General features: G+C 34.6%; 1 protein-coding gene across 1 annotated transcript in view; it reads right to left on the bottom strand.

Moving 5' to 3' along the window:
• Nucleotides 1–12,960: 12,960 nt before the first annotated feature.
• Nucleotides 12,961–19,976, bottom strand: part of LOC137631892 (glycine receptor subunit beta-type 4-like) — a 25,972-nt gene continuing 18,956 nt past the window's right edge. The window contains exons 4-7 of the mRNA XM_068363897.1: nucleotides 19,584–19,822; nucleotides 17,596–17,745; nucleotides 16,984–17,112; nucleotides 12,961–13,406 (exon numbers count right to left, since the gene is read on the bottom strand). Of these exons, the coding sequence (XP_068219998.1) occupies nucleotides 13,158–13,406; nucleotides 16,984–17,112; nucleotides 17,596–17,745; nucleotides 19,584–19,822 (767 nt within the window). The 3' untranslated portion in view covers nucleotides 12,961–13,157. The remainder of the gene's footprint in view (nucleotides 13,407–16,983; nucleotides 17,113–17,595; nucleotides 17,746–19,583; nucleotides 19,823–19,976) is intronic.

The raw sequence follows: 19,976 nt of genomic DNA, 5'->3' as shown, positions 1-19,976 counted from the left end.
GTAGTTACATATAAGCTGTTTTATTTTTCCTTTATTTATAGAACAAAATTACTGATAACTACTCCAAAACTATTTCAACATAACTATATCAAATGTAGAATATGTTTAACGCCAGTTTTTTTGGAACAAAGCTGAGTTTATAAGTACCCCAGGATGGTTATACCCTGCAAATGATAGGCTATAACACTCCTTCAATCACAGGACTTTAGAAATTGCAAACTTGGCAAGAAAGTGGAAGATATAAGATTCTTGATACAAGAGATAACGTTGTTACCTTGTACCACAAACCTGGCTTAAAACCTATTCCTACACAGACTGGAAGCCAGGTATGATATTGTACCTGTACGTTGTCTTTGATATATTAGCTGAACGACCAAGAAAGAAAAATCATAGTTTTACATAAATTCTTACCCTTCGTCGTCTATTATAAATGTTACATTCTAGTAAAGTATTTATAGTGAAGAGATAAGCGATGCAATTCCTCCCTCTATACCTCAAGAGCATAGCGCATCAATGAATCTCCATATGGGCAGGAAATTAGAATCTTAAGTATTTATAAAATACTCGAGTAACCTTGCTAGTTGCACGCCTCACTACCATTTACATAAAATCGATCTTTATAGTGAAATTTAATTTATTTTATATTTCAATTATATTAAAATTGTGAATGTGGGTTTTAGAAAATTTTTCAATATTTACCGATTTAGATTATTTCGGTGCTGGGCCTCTAATGTAAAATTCAGCAGGTTTCCCCTCAACATTAATGAAAGGAAAAACCTTGGGCATTTTTACTCTTAAAGTACTTGAAAGTTCCTCTCCTAACGAAAGACAGAGGTCTTGAAGTTAAAAAAAGTGATAAGCTTAATCACATCATATTTCTCCTTGGAGATACATGCTGCTTCGAGATATCTATTCTTACTAAGAAAAGGAGGTGGGGAGTTGAGCTCTATGTAATACGTTTCAATTCTTAAGTGAATTGAACGTTTAATAACCTAATTTTAAGTGATATGAAAATAAGATAATTAATAATTTTTCATGTGGTTTCTAAAATATGTCCAAACATTTTGAAAAAAAAAAAAAAAAAAAAAAAAAAAAAGGAAATCGTCTTTAGAGGCAGCTTTTGTGGTATTTTGTAATATCATTTCAATGTAACAGAGTGCCTTCAACAACGCTGGCGCTGTCCTCTACTCCTTTCAATTATTAAATCTCAAATTTACCAGAATGAATATCCAGTCCGAACGTTATTATAATTTTTTCCATCATCAAAGAACACTTTGCAATGCTTCTAGTTCAAAGCAATTATCTTTTATTAGTTCATGTTCCTCCACTAGAAAATAAGAATGTTTGCTAACAACTGACCTATATCTATGCATTCCAAATATTAGATATCGACTTTTATAGATTAAACTATGTACCGTACTGGATAACAAGGAAAAAATCTAAATATAAAATTTTAACTTAGATGCCACAAACAATTGAACGTACTAAACATTTATATTTTTTGACACTTCTTAATTTGTGAATACAAATGTTTCACAATAATCTGTCTTGACTTATGCCATAATGTTTTCTTGCTTTAAAAAATCAATTTTATTCTATATACTCATCAATATCGGATTTTGTCAAAACCAAGTTCATAAATCGTAATCACGTATCACCATAAAGCTATTTTTGTTAACTGTGATTATTTCATTTGAAATGTAAACATTAAATTTTTCTAAGTGACCATTTAAGTACAATCTGTGTTGCCATTAAATGATTTTCAAAGTAGTTTTGAATGCATTACCTAGCATATTTTCAAGTTGGAAAAAAAAAACCTAAGTTTCTCCCAACACACACAAGAATATCCTGTTTTCCTAGAAAGATGTCAAGTAGCATATTTCTAAGTTAGGAACAAAAAACGCAACTTTATCCCAACAGACACAAAAATATCCTGTTTTCCTAGAAAGATGTCAAGTAGCATATTTCTAAGTTAGGAACAAAAAACGCAACTTTATCCCAACAGACACAAAAATATCCTGTTTTCCTAGAAAGATGTCAAGTGTCTCCTCACTAAACAGACTCGAGTCTGAGCTGGATATTATCCTACTTCTGGAAAGAAATATCCCCCTGCCTTCGTGATGTTGGAAAAACACTAAGAAAATGCACATGCACACACACACACACACACACACATATATATATATATATATATATATATATATATATATATATATATATATATATGTGTGTGTGTGTGTGTGTGTGTGTGTGTGTGTGTTCGCGTTAGTTTTGGATCATTTGCTATTTTTTCCTATGATGGACTTCCCATGATTAATTTTATCTGAGAAATTCAACATTATTGCTCAATATATATTAAGAAGGATTTATGTGATGGTCAAAGGATGAAGAACTGAAGGTCAAATTAATCTAACGACGACAGTATTGAACGTTATCATATTACTCCTGAAGCCTAAATGTTAACTTTTACTTCCCACATTACAAAAGATGTAGGTTCTGTATACAATGGAATACATTAGAGGCAGATATATTTTTCTTAACATCCACTGCAAAAACGATACTTGAGGGTGGCATTGCGTCAATGTATATATTGGAGATACTCATAAATTACACTGATTTCCTTCTGCATACAAATTCCCGGTTGTTCATCTTAATTATTCAATTTAAAAATGATCTGATAAAAAACCATTTGAAAATATTGAAAAAGCGCATGAAGTGATTTTACATTAAGAGAACAAAGAATACCCAGATACTGGTTCAATATAGTCTTGGAAATATCAATTCGTCATTGCACTGAATTATCAAGGTGTCACACACACAACCATTTTATTGTCAGTTGTTCATCTTAAGAATGTGAATATTTACAAAGGGGGATACTACTGAGAACTTCTATAGGCCTAATCATGCTTAGGAACTTAGTATTTCGAGTATGTTCATCCTCTTCAAATGCCCGCTATAACTGTTGAATTATCGATAAAAGAGGCCATGTGAGAAGTATATTACTAGTACTAGTATACATGATGCTTTCGTTTTCGCATGGTCATGAACTTTAGCATTTAGGTTTTCTATTCTTGTTGCCATCTCTTACAGCTTTTAGAATAACATAGTTGATATGGCATAAAATCAAAGATTATCGCTAAGGTGGCCAATGGTAAGCATCAATCTGTACTATGTTCCGCTAACACCAACACATAAATTATGAGATGCAACTACCTAAAATAATGAAGCTTAACGCAATTCTTTCAATATATTTGAAAAATGGAATAAACCTAATTTGTCTTAGGTAAAGTAGAGGAAGAACTACTATGTGAACTGAGACTGTAGAAAGTGGGATCAATGGCAAAGGTCACTAACGACATCCTAATCCTATCGTATACAGGAACGCAAAATAATAGATCATTATACAACCCGCAATACGAGTAACCTTGTCTTAATTGATTCTCAAAAAAATTTACCATAAGAACGACGGATAATGAATTTAATAGCCCTTACATATTTTTACAGCATGACTATGGTGACATCTCCACAACGCAATATAAGATACAAAGTAACATTTACATTGAAAGAGAAGTGTAAGATATTTCTCTGCACTGATAAAACGGTTTGAGTCACTTTCGTTCGAGCAAGAAGAAAGAAAATACCAGAATCCTCCCCTTTATGGACTCACGCACCACTCTCACCTGGGTATGTCTATTCGCCCTCCCCCTACCAGGGAAAGATGGAGTAGTGATAACCCAGTGAGGGGGGTACCCCGAGAGGTGCACTTGGAAACCACAATCTCTCACAAATTGCCGAACCCAAGGGCTGTAGTTAGGAAAGGGGGAAGGGTGGAAAGGGGTGACGCTGTGCGTGTGCAAATGTAAATATTTAGAAGTCACTTTTGACGGCTCAGGTACACTAAAGGCTTAAGGTTTAAAGGCCGCTCATGAATGGCAGAGGCAAGGGACAGTGACATTGCCCTATCAAGCAGGACAATGCCCTAGAGACTGTCCATATTACATATGATCAGCGCCCATGCCTCCTCTCCACCCAAGCTAGGACCAAGGATGGCCAGGCAATGGCTACTGATGACTCAGCAGATAGACCTATAGGCTCCCCCAAACCCCCCCCCCAACCTGAGCTCACAAGGATGGTAAGGTTGCAGACACTAATGGCACTAACGAGACTGAGCAGAACTCGAACCTCCAACTGGTAAACACCAGGCAGAGACGTTACCAATCAGGCCACAACAATCCACTAGAGTGGAATATTCTCCAAATTTATGCACATTCAAATGAAATTGCATACTGTATATGAGGATGGGTTTCACTTTTGCAGACTCGTCACATACGTAATAAAAACATGGTCACTTCATTAAAACCATAACGTTCTAATGGATGGGTCAAGCATTTGCGATTCATGGGCGTGCATGTCTTAATGAATGATTTTGGTGTTTGAACTTGGAACTCCCAGAAAACAAATAACAATATCAGCTAATTATGCTTAACTGTAGTCACAGTATTTGCAGTTTGAGATGAATCTAAGTACAGTACAGTACGTATATCCGTAATGCTAGTGTATTACAGTGATGAATAGGCTATGTCCACATTTGGGGGTTGCGACAGAATAGCATAAGGCATAAACATATGTCAAATTATGGCAACTGAATTGCGTGGTACCGTGGTTACGTCACAGAATATGATGCACCATGGCATCGGAATTGCGTTGTGTACATGGATTCCACCATAAATATTCCAAGTGAACTTGCCATTAATCATTCTTGTTCCAATTGCACAGAGCAAGATCTACCCGTTTCACAACATTACCACTCCCATCATGTGATTTCTTTTTAAATAAAATGAAGAATATGGATAAATGATTGGCAATGTGCACCAGGTAGTGTTGTCATATCGCAGCTCACGCAGCGCACCAAGTGTGCTCCACGTAACCATGAAATTTTTTGGAGGGCTAAGTATTACACTGAATGTCGCAATTGTGAGTTAAGGTTTTTACACTAATTAAGACAAAGGATGGCGAAATTGCTTCAGTGAAGATGCCAATATGTCATGTAGTGCACAATTGTGAAACAGGACTACAAATGAAATATGATGCGGCCGATCACTTATGCTTAAACAGAACATCCACCATTGCTTATTACACGTCCACAGACTTTGCGAGTCAGTAACGATTCATGGTAATTTGGTTTTAATTACAGAGCAATGACATAATTAGCAAATTTTCAGCTTATACGCATAAGTGTCCTTGACTTCCAAATCTTTGACCAAGCCATAATAACATTATTTATCGATAATAAAATAAAATGCAAGATGCTTTCACATCCAAAGGATTGGTCTATTATTTTGCTATTGACTTATCAATCAATATATTAATCTTTTTATCTACAGTAGATATCTATTTATAACCTCTTTTTGTTTTCAGTTTCCTCAACCTTTGAAACGAAAGAAAAGGCTTATACCCGGTCCGACAAGCTTAGCTTAACCTTCCTGTGGAACTATCGCCAAACGTCAGGCAACATAGTCCTCTCTTTAGTAACCTGCTATGATTGATAACTAGGCTTCCTATATCAATTCAAATTGAGAAGAGATGCTTACAAATTACTCCCTACACCACAACTTGGTCACGCTACATACATTTTCATAACAGTGTATTTTACTTCTACTACAAGCTTTTAATTTTGCCACATATGATCAAAGTAAAGTTATTTCCTCATATAAATTCAATGCATATACTTTATCTGCTAAAAATGAGCATGCATATTCAAACTATAAACATTTCTTCATCCTAGTATGCTTAGTATGGGTGAATGCTTGATGCAATTCAATTGGTTACAATGCATGCACAGTAGTCTTCTAATATTTCACCATACACGATGCTCATTATATTTAAATGAATTAGAGCGAGCAAATATAGTTATATATCAAAAACATTTTCCTAACCTGGTACTGCACTGTAAATGACTTCTACCAGCCCGTAGGACGTCTAACAGGTAAAATAGAAAAACAACATTTCCTACAGTGAATATTGTGCTTTCAACGAATTTTACCTTTATTTCCGCAACAAATAAACCGTTCTCCCATCCCCCCCCCCTACCTTCCCGTTGGTCACATGTGGAAACCTGGGACTTTGGGTGGGTGAGAACAGGAAAAATCGTGATTATTAAATACTTTCAAGATTCGTAAAAGGCCCAAGAACCTAACACACCCAACCTAACCTAACCTAGTAGTTCCCAGGTCACTGACCTAACCGGGGACAAGCCCCATACTCGTCTTCTCAGGTCGTAAACTTACCCAGGTCACAGGCCTAGCCAGGGTGGCAAGCGTCCCAGACCCCCTTCCCGGGTAACAGACCTTGCCAGGGTGGCAAGTGCCCCGCACGCGCCCTTCCCAAGTGACAAACCTGCCAAGGTCACAAACCTGGCCGGAGGACAAGGACCCCGGGATCCCGTATCCAGGTCACAAGGTATGTACAATCGTTAAAACAGGAGGGGATATTCGTGGTTTGAAAATGTAAACAAAAGAGTGAAAGAAATATTTCAGGGGAATAGGATGCCAATATTTTAACTGGGCTCCACAAGGCACTAGAGAAGTTGGAAGACCCAGGCCTACATGGCTGAGGACTATGAAGCGTGAAGTAGGAGATGAAGAATGGAGAAGTTCTGATTTAAAAACTCATGATAGAGACAACAGGTGAAATCTAACTGAGGCCCTTTGTGTCAATAGGCATAAGAGATGATGATGATTTTGTGTAATTTATTATAGATTTACTATGCGTCTCAAAGAATAATGTAAAGAGAAGAAAAGGTTAGTTTTATCACTATTCATAAATTCGGCAATAATTTTGTTTTCACCAAAAACTATCCGGTCTCACTGAAATTACCCCATTCCCGTAGGATATATTAGCGTATATCTTAATAACTATTTACTTGCGATGGAAATAATGGTCCTTTTCGAAGAAATCAGGAGTCTTTCTACATAATACAGCATTCCTTTATTACTAAAGCTTTTTCCGTATTTTTCTATAACAATACCGTCTAGCACTATTTCTTTTCTGACGTAATAGTACCCTAAAAGCCAGTTACGTGAAAACAACTTCAAATGTCACTATAACTTTACACCTTCTAAACACATACTAAAGAAGAAAAAATTAAAATCTAAGAGCACAAATTATCATTTAATTTGCATGTTATACCTAATGAAGGCTCTTTCGTAGTTTCCTTCCACCAGTAAACCAAGCGGTGTAATCTAAAAAAGGATACAGCCTAACTTAATCTACCCAAACCTAACCTAACGTAGGGCGCCAGATCTTGCCAAGAAAAACACCCAAAATAGCCTAACTTGCAGTGGACAATTATAAAATCTTAATCTTTTCAAAGTCAGCAAAGTAATAATAATAATAATAATAATAATAATAATAATAATAATAATAATAATAAACAGTAGGCCTATTCTAAACAAATACGAAAAGCTGTTCATTGACTTACCTTAAATGAAGATGCAGCCCAGATGAGTCCGATGAGGAATCACATTGTGCGTGATGATCATAACTAATCAATTAACACTAGCAATTAACAAAGATCACAAATCCTAAACCTATGCCACACTAACATTTTCATATTTCCCTATTTTTCAGGTCCCCCAATCGATAAAAACAACGCCAAATGATTCAATAGATTGAACATAACTTAACGGTACACGCAATTTAAATATTTTTAAGCAATTATACAGATATAAATAAATATATAAGTAATGCACTACTGAACCCACCGATCCTAAACACACCGTGCGTTGATGGCAGTCATTGTTGCCAGATGAGTTAGTCTAAAAATCCCCCCAAACAACCCAAAAATTCCCATTTCCACAAATTCTTCTGATCGTGTAGGCTTTACTAATATAGAAATTATTCACTATACTTCATATAAGTGCAAGCAAACTAATTGGAGTAATATAAAGGTTCACTCATGTGTTTATTCTTCATAGATATTTGTACAGAATATCCCCATCAGACACAAAAAGTCCCCAAATCGAGGAATAAATCTCTTAGCTGGCAACACTGAGCCGAGTTACTAGTGGTACAGCAATTCCACGAGCGATGTGAAGGGAGACTGAGCTGCTTTCCTATCTAAACCCCTAAAGTACATCAAATATTAACAAAATAAACAATTGCGTAAAGTTCATTAAGAAATCCATAGATATGTGTAGAAAATCTGAAAAAAAAAAAACTTTCATCCTTAATAAAGAAGTGACATGTCCTTCAAATGGATTTGTCACTACGTGAAACTATTCACAATATTAAATGAAAAAAGCTTAAATGTTAATTAATGTATTACAGTTGTATATGGTTTTCTTTAAAATTCTTCTTTGTGAAAATGTGTAAGTTGGCAAACATATTTCAAGGTTAAGGATTAATTACTCGTTTGGCATATGTCCTATATTGGGAAGAGAAGAAATAGAGGGTTAGTATGGACTTTTTACAGCAAGTATTTTCTAGTATTCCGGACATAAATCTACAAGACAAAACATTCATGTTTTTCCTTACCCCCTGAATATTCTCTACGTTTAGTAAGAAATTATTGTTACTGGCTAAGATATAACCCTAGTTGGAATAGCAGGATGCTGTAAGTCCAAAAAATAGATAGGTCCTTTAATGCCAAGTCTCAAATAACAACGGCAAATTTTACTAAATGTGGGTCAAATGGAGATGGTTTGGGGGCAGTCACTCTTCGCACTCCCCAAGTGAAATTAGTTCACCATACTTTTAACTAGGATCCACAAGGCACTGGAAGAGTTGGAAGACCCAGGCCTACATGACTGAGGACTATGAAGCGTGAATTAGATGACGAATGAAGTATTGATTTAAAAGCTCTAGAGAAGACTGGCGAAATCTAAGAGGCTATCTGCGTTAATAGGTGTAAGAGATGATAATAATGATGAACACAATCACGTCTCCTATCATTACTAAGTCAAATACTACTAATATTGCAAAGGATAAATGATAACCAGTCAAATTTCATAAATCTTTAATAATCGGCTTAATGTAACATATGGGAAGTTTTCTTGCAAAAAAAGCTTCATGTAATGACCGATATACCGTATTGATATAAATTATTCATATAAATACCTCTGAGATATAATCAATAAATGTATTTAAAAGACTCTACCTTAATTCTAACTGTATAAAGACCTAATTTTATTCATATCGATGATGTATTTATCGAATATTATCTATGGGAATAAAGAAAATGCATTCAATATTGTATTTCTCTCAGGTACTCTGAATATTTCCAAATAACCAGAAATCCTCGAAATTATCAAATAGAAAAAACAGCGCTTTGCAGACATAGATAAATTGAACATGATCAGTTTGTTAATTTAAAAATAAAAACATGTTTTATCATCAAAAACGTCGCTGAAGGATTTGCCTCTGAAATTCTTTATTATCTATAATTGCTTCATATTTCTTTTTGGCCAATAATGATTAAAAAAAAAAAAAAAAAGATTAATGATCTTAGATGAAGATATGTGATGAGTTTCTGAAATAGATATCACTAACGTCAAACGAAGTACTTGTGTAGGAGTTAGTTAGAATGTATGTTCTAATTATAATCTAAAACTCTGGCGTTTTCATGACCTAAAAAAGAATTAATCAATTTCAACACATAGTAGAAAGTATTTATTAATACTAAGACAGCAATACTTGATATTAACAAAGGAGGGAACCTAAAATGGTCAAAACACACACATATATATATATATATATATATATATATATATATATATATATATATATATATATATATATATATATATATATATATGCAGACAGTCATAATGTGTGTGTGTTTGTATGTTTGTGTGTGTTGTGAGTGATAAAAGGCAATAAATTTGGAGACAAGCAGAAACTTTCCTCCACAAAAGTGACTTTAAATTCCTCCATGTACAAAGAGCTTAAGGAAAAGTAGAGTTGATACAGGCTGGATCTATTGCTAAGTAATAGAGGTTATTGACGGGTTTTGGGATTGAGAAAGTATAAAGAAGCTGTAAAAATCAAAGTTAACAAGAACGAGTGGATGGTCCTGATATTATAGATTAATAAGGCAGAGGTATCAGCGAATGAAATAGAAAATAGAATATTTGAGATGGTAAAACTTGGTTGTAAGCAGAGGAAATACAAGATCCAATATAGTGGATAGTGTAATTGGAAAATACAGTGTTATATAGAAATATAAGAATCGTTTAGGCAACAGGATATTTTTGTTTGTTACCGGGCCAAAGATGAAAGGGGGGAAGCGTGAAGATAAGTGATGACTACTGTTGGAAGAGAGAGCAGAAAATGCAGAAGAGATGCTGAAAAGACGATTGCGAGACTTTCGTCTTTATTTATTTAAGAATGTTATAACAGAACTGGGTTCATTAGACGATAATAGGGAAAGGGAACAAGCTAAGGGGAAGGGATGGAGGAAGAAATGTCTAATATTATAAAGGGATTCAGACTAGATATATTTTTAATTTTAAAACATTCAGATAAATAGTAAAAATTGCAATTGTAAATACAGTATATGTAAAATAAAAAAAATATTCATGTAAATATATGATGATGTATATGTTATAAATTGTAAGATTGTAAATATGTATTTCATAATAAAAGAACAAAATCTGAAACAATTTACATAGTTGAAAATCTGCTTGGTGACATTTTCAAAGACGTCGAGAGTTTACAAGAACTAAACAATCATCATACTGAGATAAGAATTTGCAATTGTGTGTAACATACAAAGACCGTTTGTAGAGTGGCTGAGAGGTAAAATTCAAATAATAATGGGGAAGAATGATATAAGAAACTTATAGGTCAATGTGGCATCTGGCTAGGGAGACTACTGTGGAAAGGGTAGTTTCAGGTTAAAAAGTAGATCCTGTTTGACGCGTTAAAGTGGAAGAGTTTAAGAAAATAAAGATATTTAGAATGCTAGTAGATTTGGTGCAATTAGGTATATCAAAAAAATAAAGTATTTTCAAATACTATTAGACACTAGAAAGGGTAGTTTCAGGTCAAATTAAAAATGAGGTCATCTTTGAAGCGTTAAAGTGGAAGAGTTTAAGAAAAAAAAGATATTTAGAATGCTAGTAGATTTGGTGTGATTAAGTGTATAAAAAGATGAAGTATTTTCATATACAAAGACATACGATTCTGTATATGGGACAGAAAATTGATGGAAGTAAAACGCCTGCCTTAGCTTGATATAGAGTTTACGAAGTTGTTTTAAATATTGACGTTAGTAAAATACACTTTAGAAACCATCATCATTAATAAAAGCGTTCAAGAAAAGTTTACTATTGGGACATCTCCGTTAACAAAGAAGCCGTATAAAAACAGAATTCAGAGTACTACATTTTATCTTATCTGATGTTTTCATTTAGAAATCATAAAAGTTCGCAGATAATTAAAGAAACACACCGGGTTCAAATGACTTCATGAATGGATTATTTTACTTAAGATACACATAAAATTTGTATACAACAAACTTATCAAATATGTATGAAAATATGGCATCATGCTTATATAATGATATATAACTTGAATGTCTGTTTTAACAGTCGGATAATACATACGTAACGACGATAATACAAATTTCTATATACGTAAAAGATATGTAAGAGTATATATACCTATTGTTTTAGTTGATAAAATCCTAAAAAAGAGACAGACAAAGATAGAAATGTTACATTCAAACTGAGATAACGAGATAAGCTGACATCATGCATAAACATATGGAGTAAAAAATAACTCATGAGATTACTGTGTTTCAGTTTTGAGGCTGAGCGCACTCAATAGATGTCAGCACTGCTCATTACACCTGGGCATTGTGGTTCTCCCCTCTTCTTACAATATACATATACATTCATTTTATATAATTGATGTAAACGATCAAATGTAAGAATGTTTTACAATATCAAGATTAGATCAGAATTACATAAAAATTGGATCTAAATCAAATGTACAATTAACTCTACTTATGATACTCTAATAATGTTACCGAAGACATTACAGTAGCCTGGAAATAATTATAAGGAAGCTGATGAAAACAATGGAAAAGGGTACAAAATATATATATATATATATATATATATATATATATATATAGAGAGAGAGAGAGAGAGAGAGAGAGAGAGAGAGAGAGAGAGAGAGAGAGAGAGAGAGACTTTAACTTTGCATACAAGCAAAAGTCAAGGTAAAACATTTTCCAAAGGCACTCACTGTTGATGTTTCAGTATCGAACTGCCTCTTTTGCAGCCTGTTTAGGTTCACAAGGCAACATCATTTAGAGACTATAATTCTACAAAGATTCTTTACACTTACAACATTATAGAATAAATGGTCATTATTTTCACAGAAAATAAGAAAAAAACTAAATCTAAAGTTTTGTTGGTACTTTTGGAGACCAAGAATAGCGGATTTCCTGAAAATGGCGATAAATGCCCTATTCCTTACCTTGAAAAGGTAAACACTCTCACTTGGCATAGAAATAGTTCAGTGAATAAATCACATTTCCTACGGAGAAACAATTAAATATTAAATGAGTCAAGATATATCATTATACTTTCATTCTAATATGATTTTTTCTTCATTCCTTAGCTTTTACAATTTCTAGGGATTCCAAGGAAAAAGGTATTTCCAAAATAATTAGGCGGCACAAGAATTAATCGGCTATGTTCTTTCAGTAATTATCTCCCAAGCTAACGAAGTGTAAGTTAAAGTACAATCTAGCGTTGAGGCAGGCGCACGCACACGCGTGTGCGCGCACACACACACACATATATATATATATATATATATATATATATATATATATATATATATATATATATATATATATTTACACACACACACACACACATATATATATATATATATATATATATATATATATATATATATATATATATATATATATATACACGCATACACATACAACAGCCATCCGCCCATCCCCATTCAGACATATATCTATACCATTCACTTCTGCATAGAATCTATGTGGCCTATAATATAGACATGAACGTAAAATTTGGCATTTCCGATCAAAGGAGACTAAATTTCTATGCAAGGACCTTGCAAGCCTCAATTCGAAGAAGCTGGAAGATAAAGAACAAAAAATCAAATTAGAAAGCTCTGGAGAGTAAAATCGGGAAATATATCGACATGAAAAGTAGAAACATGAGCGGGAAAACTATTCTCGAAGCTTTGTCGATTTCCTTCCACAGAATCTTCTTGTCTCCCGTTTTGGAGTCGACCCAAGAGAGGGAAAATCTCCCGCCATTCGGTCGTCTGAGTCCAGCGGTCTCGGGATCCCAGGCTGAGCGACTTCGTAAGTTGAGAGAGCAGGGTATACTTCCGTTTTCTTGTGGATTCTGGAGAAGGAGGGTGAAAATAAGCATCAATGGTGTGAAAATCTGGTTGAAATATTTTTATCCTAAGTATAATATAATGGAAACAGTCTCCAAGATGAGTTACATAAACATAAGGATATGGATAAGGATAAGGAAGTGGGGAATATGGGGTGAAGAAGAGTACCCCTGGATACAATCCAGTTTACAACCCGAAGGCAGGAACTTGGGATGGGAAGGGATAAGGAAAAGGAGAAAGGGAAGTACAGGAGAAGAATAAAAGAGAGGGGCAGACCCTGTTACGATGTTAGATAAGTTTTAAGAGCCACCTGAAAATGCAGGCGACTAAGATTGAAAAGAAGACAGGCAGGGAGTGGAGGGGTTTTTTGGTTCTCGCAATGTCTAGCCATGTTGCATGGAGTATGTCTGTCTGGACACTATTTGATGGTTGAAAATGTTATGACGTTTTCGATGAGTTACAATAGGATACTACAAAATTTAAATGCTACGGACTGATGACACAGCAAGAACCCGTGTTATGTACTGAATAGTACAAGTGTTGAACAACAACATTAGTTTTCTTGAACGGTAGGGAGACAATCATGTCCTAAGGTGTAAGAACTACAGAATCTGAACTATACGATTGATAAATTATGTATGGAAGGTACGTTCTAAACACAAGAGTATATATAATATTCCGAGATTTTACCCTTGCCTTTATTTAACATCTTCACTGATAAAAAAAAAAAATGAAATAACATATTTGAGTGGGTACACTGATATATATACAGTATATGTGTATGTATATATATATATATATATATATATATATATATATATATATATATATATATATATATATATACATATATATATATATATATATATATATATATATATATATGCACATACAAAATTTACATACACACAACCTTGCAATATATTATGGGCAGCATGGTGAAAAGACAACGCTTATCCATTGTTATAAAGGAGCATGGCTCACGATTCCAAATATAATACCTTTACTGTCATCATATCAAAATTTTGTACCGAAAAAAAAGAGAATATTTTGTATCGTATTATAGTTTAAATGAATCGGTGAAAGCAAGATCAAAAATTTTATACTGATATCTATTCTGGAAAGCCCGAAAAAGAAATATTCAATAGCTTACCATCACATCACACTCCAGCAGAAGTCGTTTTCTATGAATATTACTGTCCTAGAAAGCAATCATACAGGTAACTATGTTAAACTTTTGAAACGTCACTGACGTCATGGTTTTTGTATTTAGACAGCTTTTGTTATTAGAATGATTTGTCAGCAAATACAAGTAGGGCTTTTCTCTCTATTGAAACTATGGGATAGTTTGTACTTCGGTGGACTAGCATACCTTCCTTACATTCAACCTACTGCAATTAATATATAGAATAAAAGCTGCTCGGTGTTCTAGAACCCCCTGATTAAGATTTTGTTGAAAATCAAAATCAGGTACTCTTGTAGTTCCTATAATTTGCTGCCAATAATATTCGATCACCTTAAAGGCGGGACATTGAACTATTTGGCAGACACGAGTAATTTGAAATGACCCAGTGTGATCCAACTTGAACTGGGCAACTGCCGGAGGATATTTTTTTTATCTAATCACAATCCAATAATTTAACCTGGGTGATGCAAGCAATTTTCTTAGCCATCAAGATGTGAAGATGGCAACATATAGCTCTATGAGCCAAAATAATTCATCTTTTTCATACGAGCAATGCCTTTGATAACAACAAAATCTCTAAATTTCATGGTGTTGCAACCACAGGGTTCCAACTACATTGACTTCAAATGATTTAAGTACATCAATATATTTGTTTGATTTAAATTTATAACTGAAGAGGGTGATTAATTAAATAATCTAAGTTATGGCCAAATTACTCGCTTAACGCAACTAACATGCGTAGCGCAGCATGTACCGTTTGCCAAAGCAGAGGAGTAATGTTAAATTGCTTAAAAAGCTAGCCATGGAGGAGCAAAAACCAACTGTACCAAGATGTAATTAGATTATTAAAGTTCAACAATATAGTCAACCACATGGCTAATACTTGTAACACAGTATCTACTCCTTGCTGTAACACAGGAGCAAGGATATAATGCTAAATTACAAACGAAACGAGCCATGCTGGAGTAAAGGCCAACTGAACTTGGTGATTAATTCGATAACCAAAGTCTGCATAAATACTCGCCCACATGGTTAAAATGTATAGTGTAGTAGGTCCTTCTTGCCAGAACAAAGGAGCAAGGAGACAATGTTAAACCCCAAGATATTGCGATAGGTGCAGACTTGCCTCCTAACATCCAATATCCATACAGGGAATACTAACAATTAGTACGCTCTTTTGCATTTAAAAACACGCAAAACAATTTTCACTGTTAATTTAAGACTAGATTTACTTAAATTGATTTAAGTGCTGCCTCTACTTCTTTAACAATGGGGTTTTTGCATGAAAATTTTCAAACATTTGTACCTCAAAAGTCGAAGCCTGTACACTAAACAACCTTCAAAATATTTAGTGATGAACTTGCGATTACTAATATTATGGACATTTTACGCTTAAAGGTTTAAGAGGCGTCAACTTTACTTTAAGGCATTCCCCAATTACTAATAGTTCTTTTTAAACTGCTGTTTATTGCTGGTTATATTTGTGTTTTAATAATATTGTACTTCTCTTTTCTGTGTAATCTCTTTTTTTCAGCACATGAGCATTTGGATCCGTGGAGGCTTTGTGAACAAGAAATTTATCTTATTAGTTTGTTTCTATAAAGACGACTTCATTTTTAATAATGATATTATTAATCATCACAATGATGATAATTTCTTTGGATAATGTCATCAAAGTTGTGCTTCACCTTTCATCATCGGTGAATAATTTTTATCCAAACATTATTCCTAAAAAAATTATAAACATTTGCAGCCTTAGCGGTTTCAATGATCTCAATTTGAAATATTTCCAAAGATGGAACCGTAGGCATGGTGAGAACTCTGGAGAAAAGAGAAAACAAAAGAGAATACTTTCTAAGTGTAACCCCATAAATTTGACATAAAATCTTGATGATGAAGGTGTCGAATGTTTCAAAAAATATACTACGCTAACGTTAATGCCAGCGTCAATGACCTTTAATGTCAGAATGCTAGAATACATCAAATAAATCAATCAATTACGTTAATGCATTTCTGTTAAAATACTCTCAAAAGCTTTATGACACTGACTAATCCTCTGTTCACACTTTTATTGTCAAGTTAGTTTTTATAATTTGATTATATTGCCATAAAATTCTCATAAAACTTCTGGTAAAAATATTTTAACTTAAACATGGAAGGATAAAGCTTTACAGTAACTACTTTTTCATATCATTTTACGGTTTTAAAAACTATAGCAGCTTTGTCACCCATACAATGCCTTCCCAATGCTACCAAAGCCTCTAGTGAAAGGAGTTAATGTAACAAACTGATAATCATTTGGAACTGGTATCCCAAAATCTAAAATCATGAATAATCCATTGATATCAGTTGCTTCGGCAATACTGTATACTTCAACTGATCCCTCCCTCACTCACCATGGCTTGATTAACTTTGTTGTTATGAGCAGTGATTGTTTTGTCTTCATTTTCCGCACTTCCATTAGACATAGCCACTCGACGCAGATAATCGTGGCGTTGATCCATCTTGGCCGCTGTTGCAGAGGGCTGCAAGATCAACGATGCAAGATATAAGGCCTACAGATTGTAAAATAAGGAAGATACAATGTTTCAAAAAGTTCATCCTCCTTGCAGCAATCATGCAGTATAACCTATTCGGCACTGAGATGTAATCTACGTCAAGCAAACTATTTGGAATAACTGGCATCTATGACAAGCAGACGACATATATGATACTAATTCTATAAAAGCTCATACATAAATAAATAAATAAACGGGAAAGTTTTTATACGTCAAGAAAGAAAGGCGTATGTTTTTATACTATGAAATAGAGTAAGGGACTTAATTTTCAAACCATTATATCTTGTTTGGGTTGTGTTTTACAAGATTCTTTAATTAGATGGAAATTACAGCAAGAAATGGGTTATTAGGGCATGGCATGGAATATGGGGTGTTTCTTCTCCCTTTCTAAATTCTAGCCCGTCCATTGACTACTGCGACTATATGGGACTGGAAAATGGAAGGGATTACCGTCTGAATTGGTTGGACGGGAGTTGGTGGGGGGAACGCTGGTTCTACCTGTCTGCTGACGTGCATCACATTCAAGACTCGGACGACGACGAATTCTCCCAGAGCAGCGAAGACAAACACCATACAGCCGGCCATCCACACATCGATAGCCTGAAAAGGAAAAGGAGGAAAAAAAGTTATAATTATTATATGGTTAATTTGGGAAAGACAGCATTTTAGTTGAAGTAAATGTAACGAACTCAAAACCATTATACTGATCATAGGCCTACTCAAATTCTCATTGACAACTTGGAAAATAAATAAACCTCAATCTCTTCATTTACAGCTAAACACGGGAGTTCCTGGCACACCTCGCTCTGAGGAAGTGCACCCTGTCACACCATTACTAAGCGGAGAGTTTCTGTGTGTAGTCCCACCGACCACAGATGCCATCTCTCCTACACTTATTTATCTGGTTACTTGCTGCCCAGTAAGGGTGTGCTAGGGCGCACTTACTCGGAGCATGGTGTGCCAGGAATTCCAGTGTTCAACTGTACCTCCAAAAATGGTTCAATAAACGTGCACTAACAGCACTTGCATTTACTTTACATAACGAGAACTTCCAGGTTCTCTCTCTTTTTTTCCTTCAGATAATTCCAAAATGCTGCACATACGATTTTCCACTAACGTATTCTACTCCACTTTATACCATATCGTCATTTTCTTTATATTTCTCACCTCAAGTTTTCCTACTTCACATATTCTCAGACAATTCATCTAAACAATACTACACTCTACTTCCATAAAGGTGCAGCTCTCATGGATGTCTCCATTTAATCCTACTTTTATTGTCCCCAAGACCTTTCCTTAATAATGAATAACGTTTTTTTCCCGTGTTCCTGGCGTCACCTTGGCTTACCTATGGCGTGAGAAATTTCTTTTCTCGTAATATTCTCAACTGTCACACTGAATTCATAATACAATAAGAAAATCGATGACTTCCTTTCTCCCTCCATTATAGTAGAACTTTTGCTAAGCCTGCCTTCCTTCCATGTACCCCATAACTTACTATGTTAGCTAATATTCACCTACAACTACAAATCAACCTTCCGATGTGTCAGACGTTTCGCTCCACTGTCATCAGTAGTCGCTTTATCATCAGTTTAAAAAACAAATCATTCAGCATTCTCAGTACTACTACTCTTTGCCTTTTACCATAGGAACTTGTTTCATCAACACTTTTTCCCCCTTGTCTTCTGCCATGGAATCATCGAACCGTCTTGTCCATGGCCCATTTTTACACTAAAACATCCACTTTAATATCTACATATACAATCACACCCCAACTTTCCATTTCAAAGCTTATAATTGATTATAGATTAACTTTTTACTCCTCACCTTAAAAAGACTGAGAGCTGTTTCTAAATCCGCATACATGTCAGTTTTCCCTCTGTTCTTGAACCTCTCTCAGTGCTTTTTCATAATTAACTATTACTCCCAGTATACACTTCATTGCCAATTCACATTTTACATGCTTCCCCATCAGCTCTCTTGTTGTGGTCTTACTTTTGCGATCAATAACTTACCATGAATCTTCCCATGGATGGAGAATAATGTTACTACTGTACTTATAGTTCTTATATGAACCTGTTACAAATATCCTTGAGCTATTTGTTTCCAAATATATCTAAGCAAGCTTATATTTATGGTTCATCTTTTATGATTAAAATTATTACATGGCTTCACAATTGCGTCAACTAACTACTCTTTTTACCATTACTTTCATCAGCTCACCTCTCTACAAACAAATTTGTTCATGTTCATGCTGAACAATTTTCGCAAAAACATTAAATCAAAGTTCAGGCATTGCAATTCAAGTAACAGATAACTGTTTGCTAAAAATCAATAGATTATTAAAAGCAATTTTGCATAATAAAGATGTTCACCTTTAAAATATTATTCGCTTTTTTTCTAACTACGCTTAAAACTCCAGAACAAGTTTTCCTCACCTTAACGTAGGCTACGGGAGGGAGCCCTTCCTTGATGCCCGTGAAGAGGGTCGTCAAAGTGAGCAAGGAAGTAACCAAGAGAGTCACCCGGCCAGGAATGGCTTCCAGACCGAGCCAAAAACTAAACCAGGAAAGCGCCACAACCAGAAACGAGGGGACGAAGGTCTGCACTATGTGGTGGCCGATTTCTCTCGAGAACTCCAATTCCACTACCAACTGTTGCGTGTTTCTTGTGCCGTCTGAGAAAGGATACCAACATGAGTTTAGGCAGTTTTGGCTAAGATAATCTCTTGCAAACTCTGATATACGATGTGAAAGGAAAAATCAAAATTCAAAACTAATAATGTGGAAATGTTAAAAGCTCTACTACTGAGAAATACATTAAAAGCGAAA

Source organism: Palaemon carinicauda, chromosome 40, assembly GCF_036898095.1.
Source record: "Palaemon carinicauda isolate YSFRI2023 chromosome 40, ASM3689809v2, whole genome shotgun sequence".
Lineage (NCBI taxonomy): Eukaryota > Metazoa > Arthropoda > Malacostraca > Decapoda > Palaemonidae > Palaemon > Palaemon carinicauda.
The sequence above is the reverse complement of the archived record's forward strand: the minus strand, read 5'-3'. Positions and strand labels throughout refer to the sequence as shown.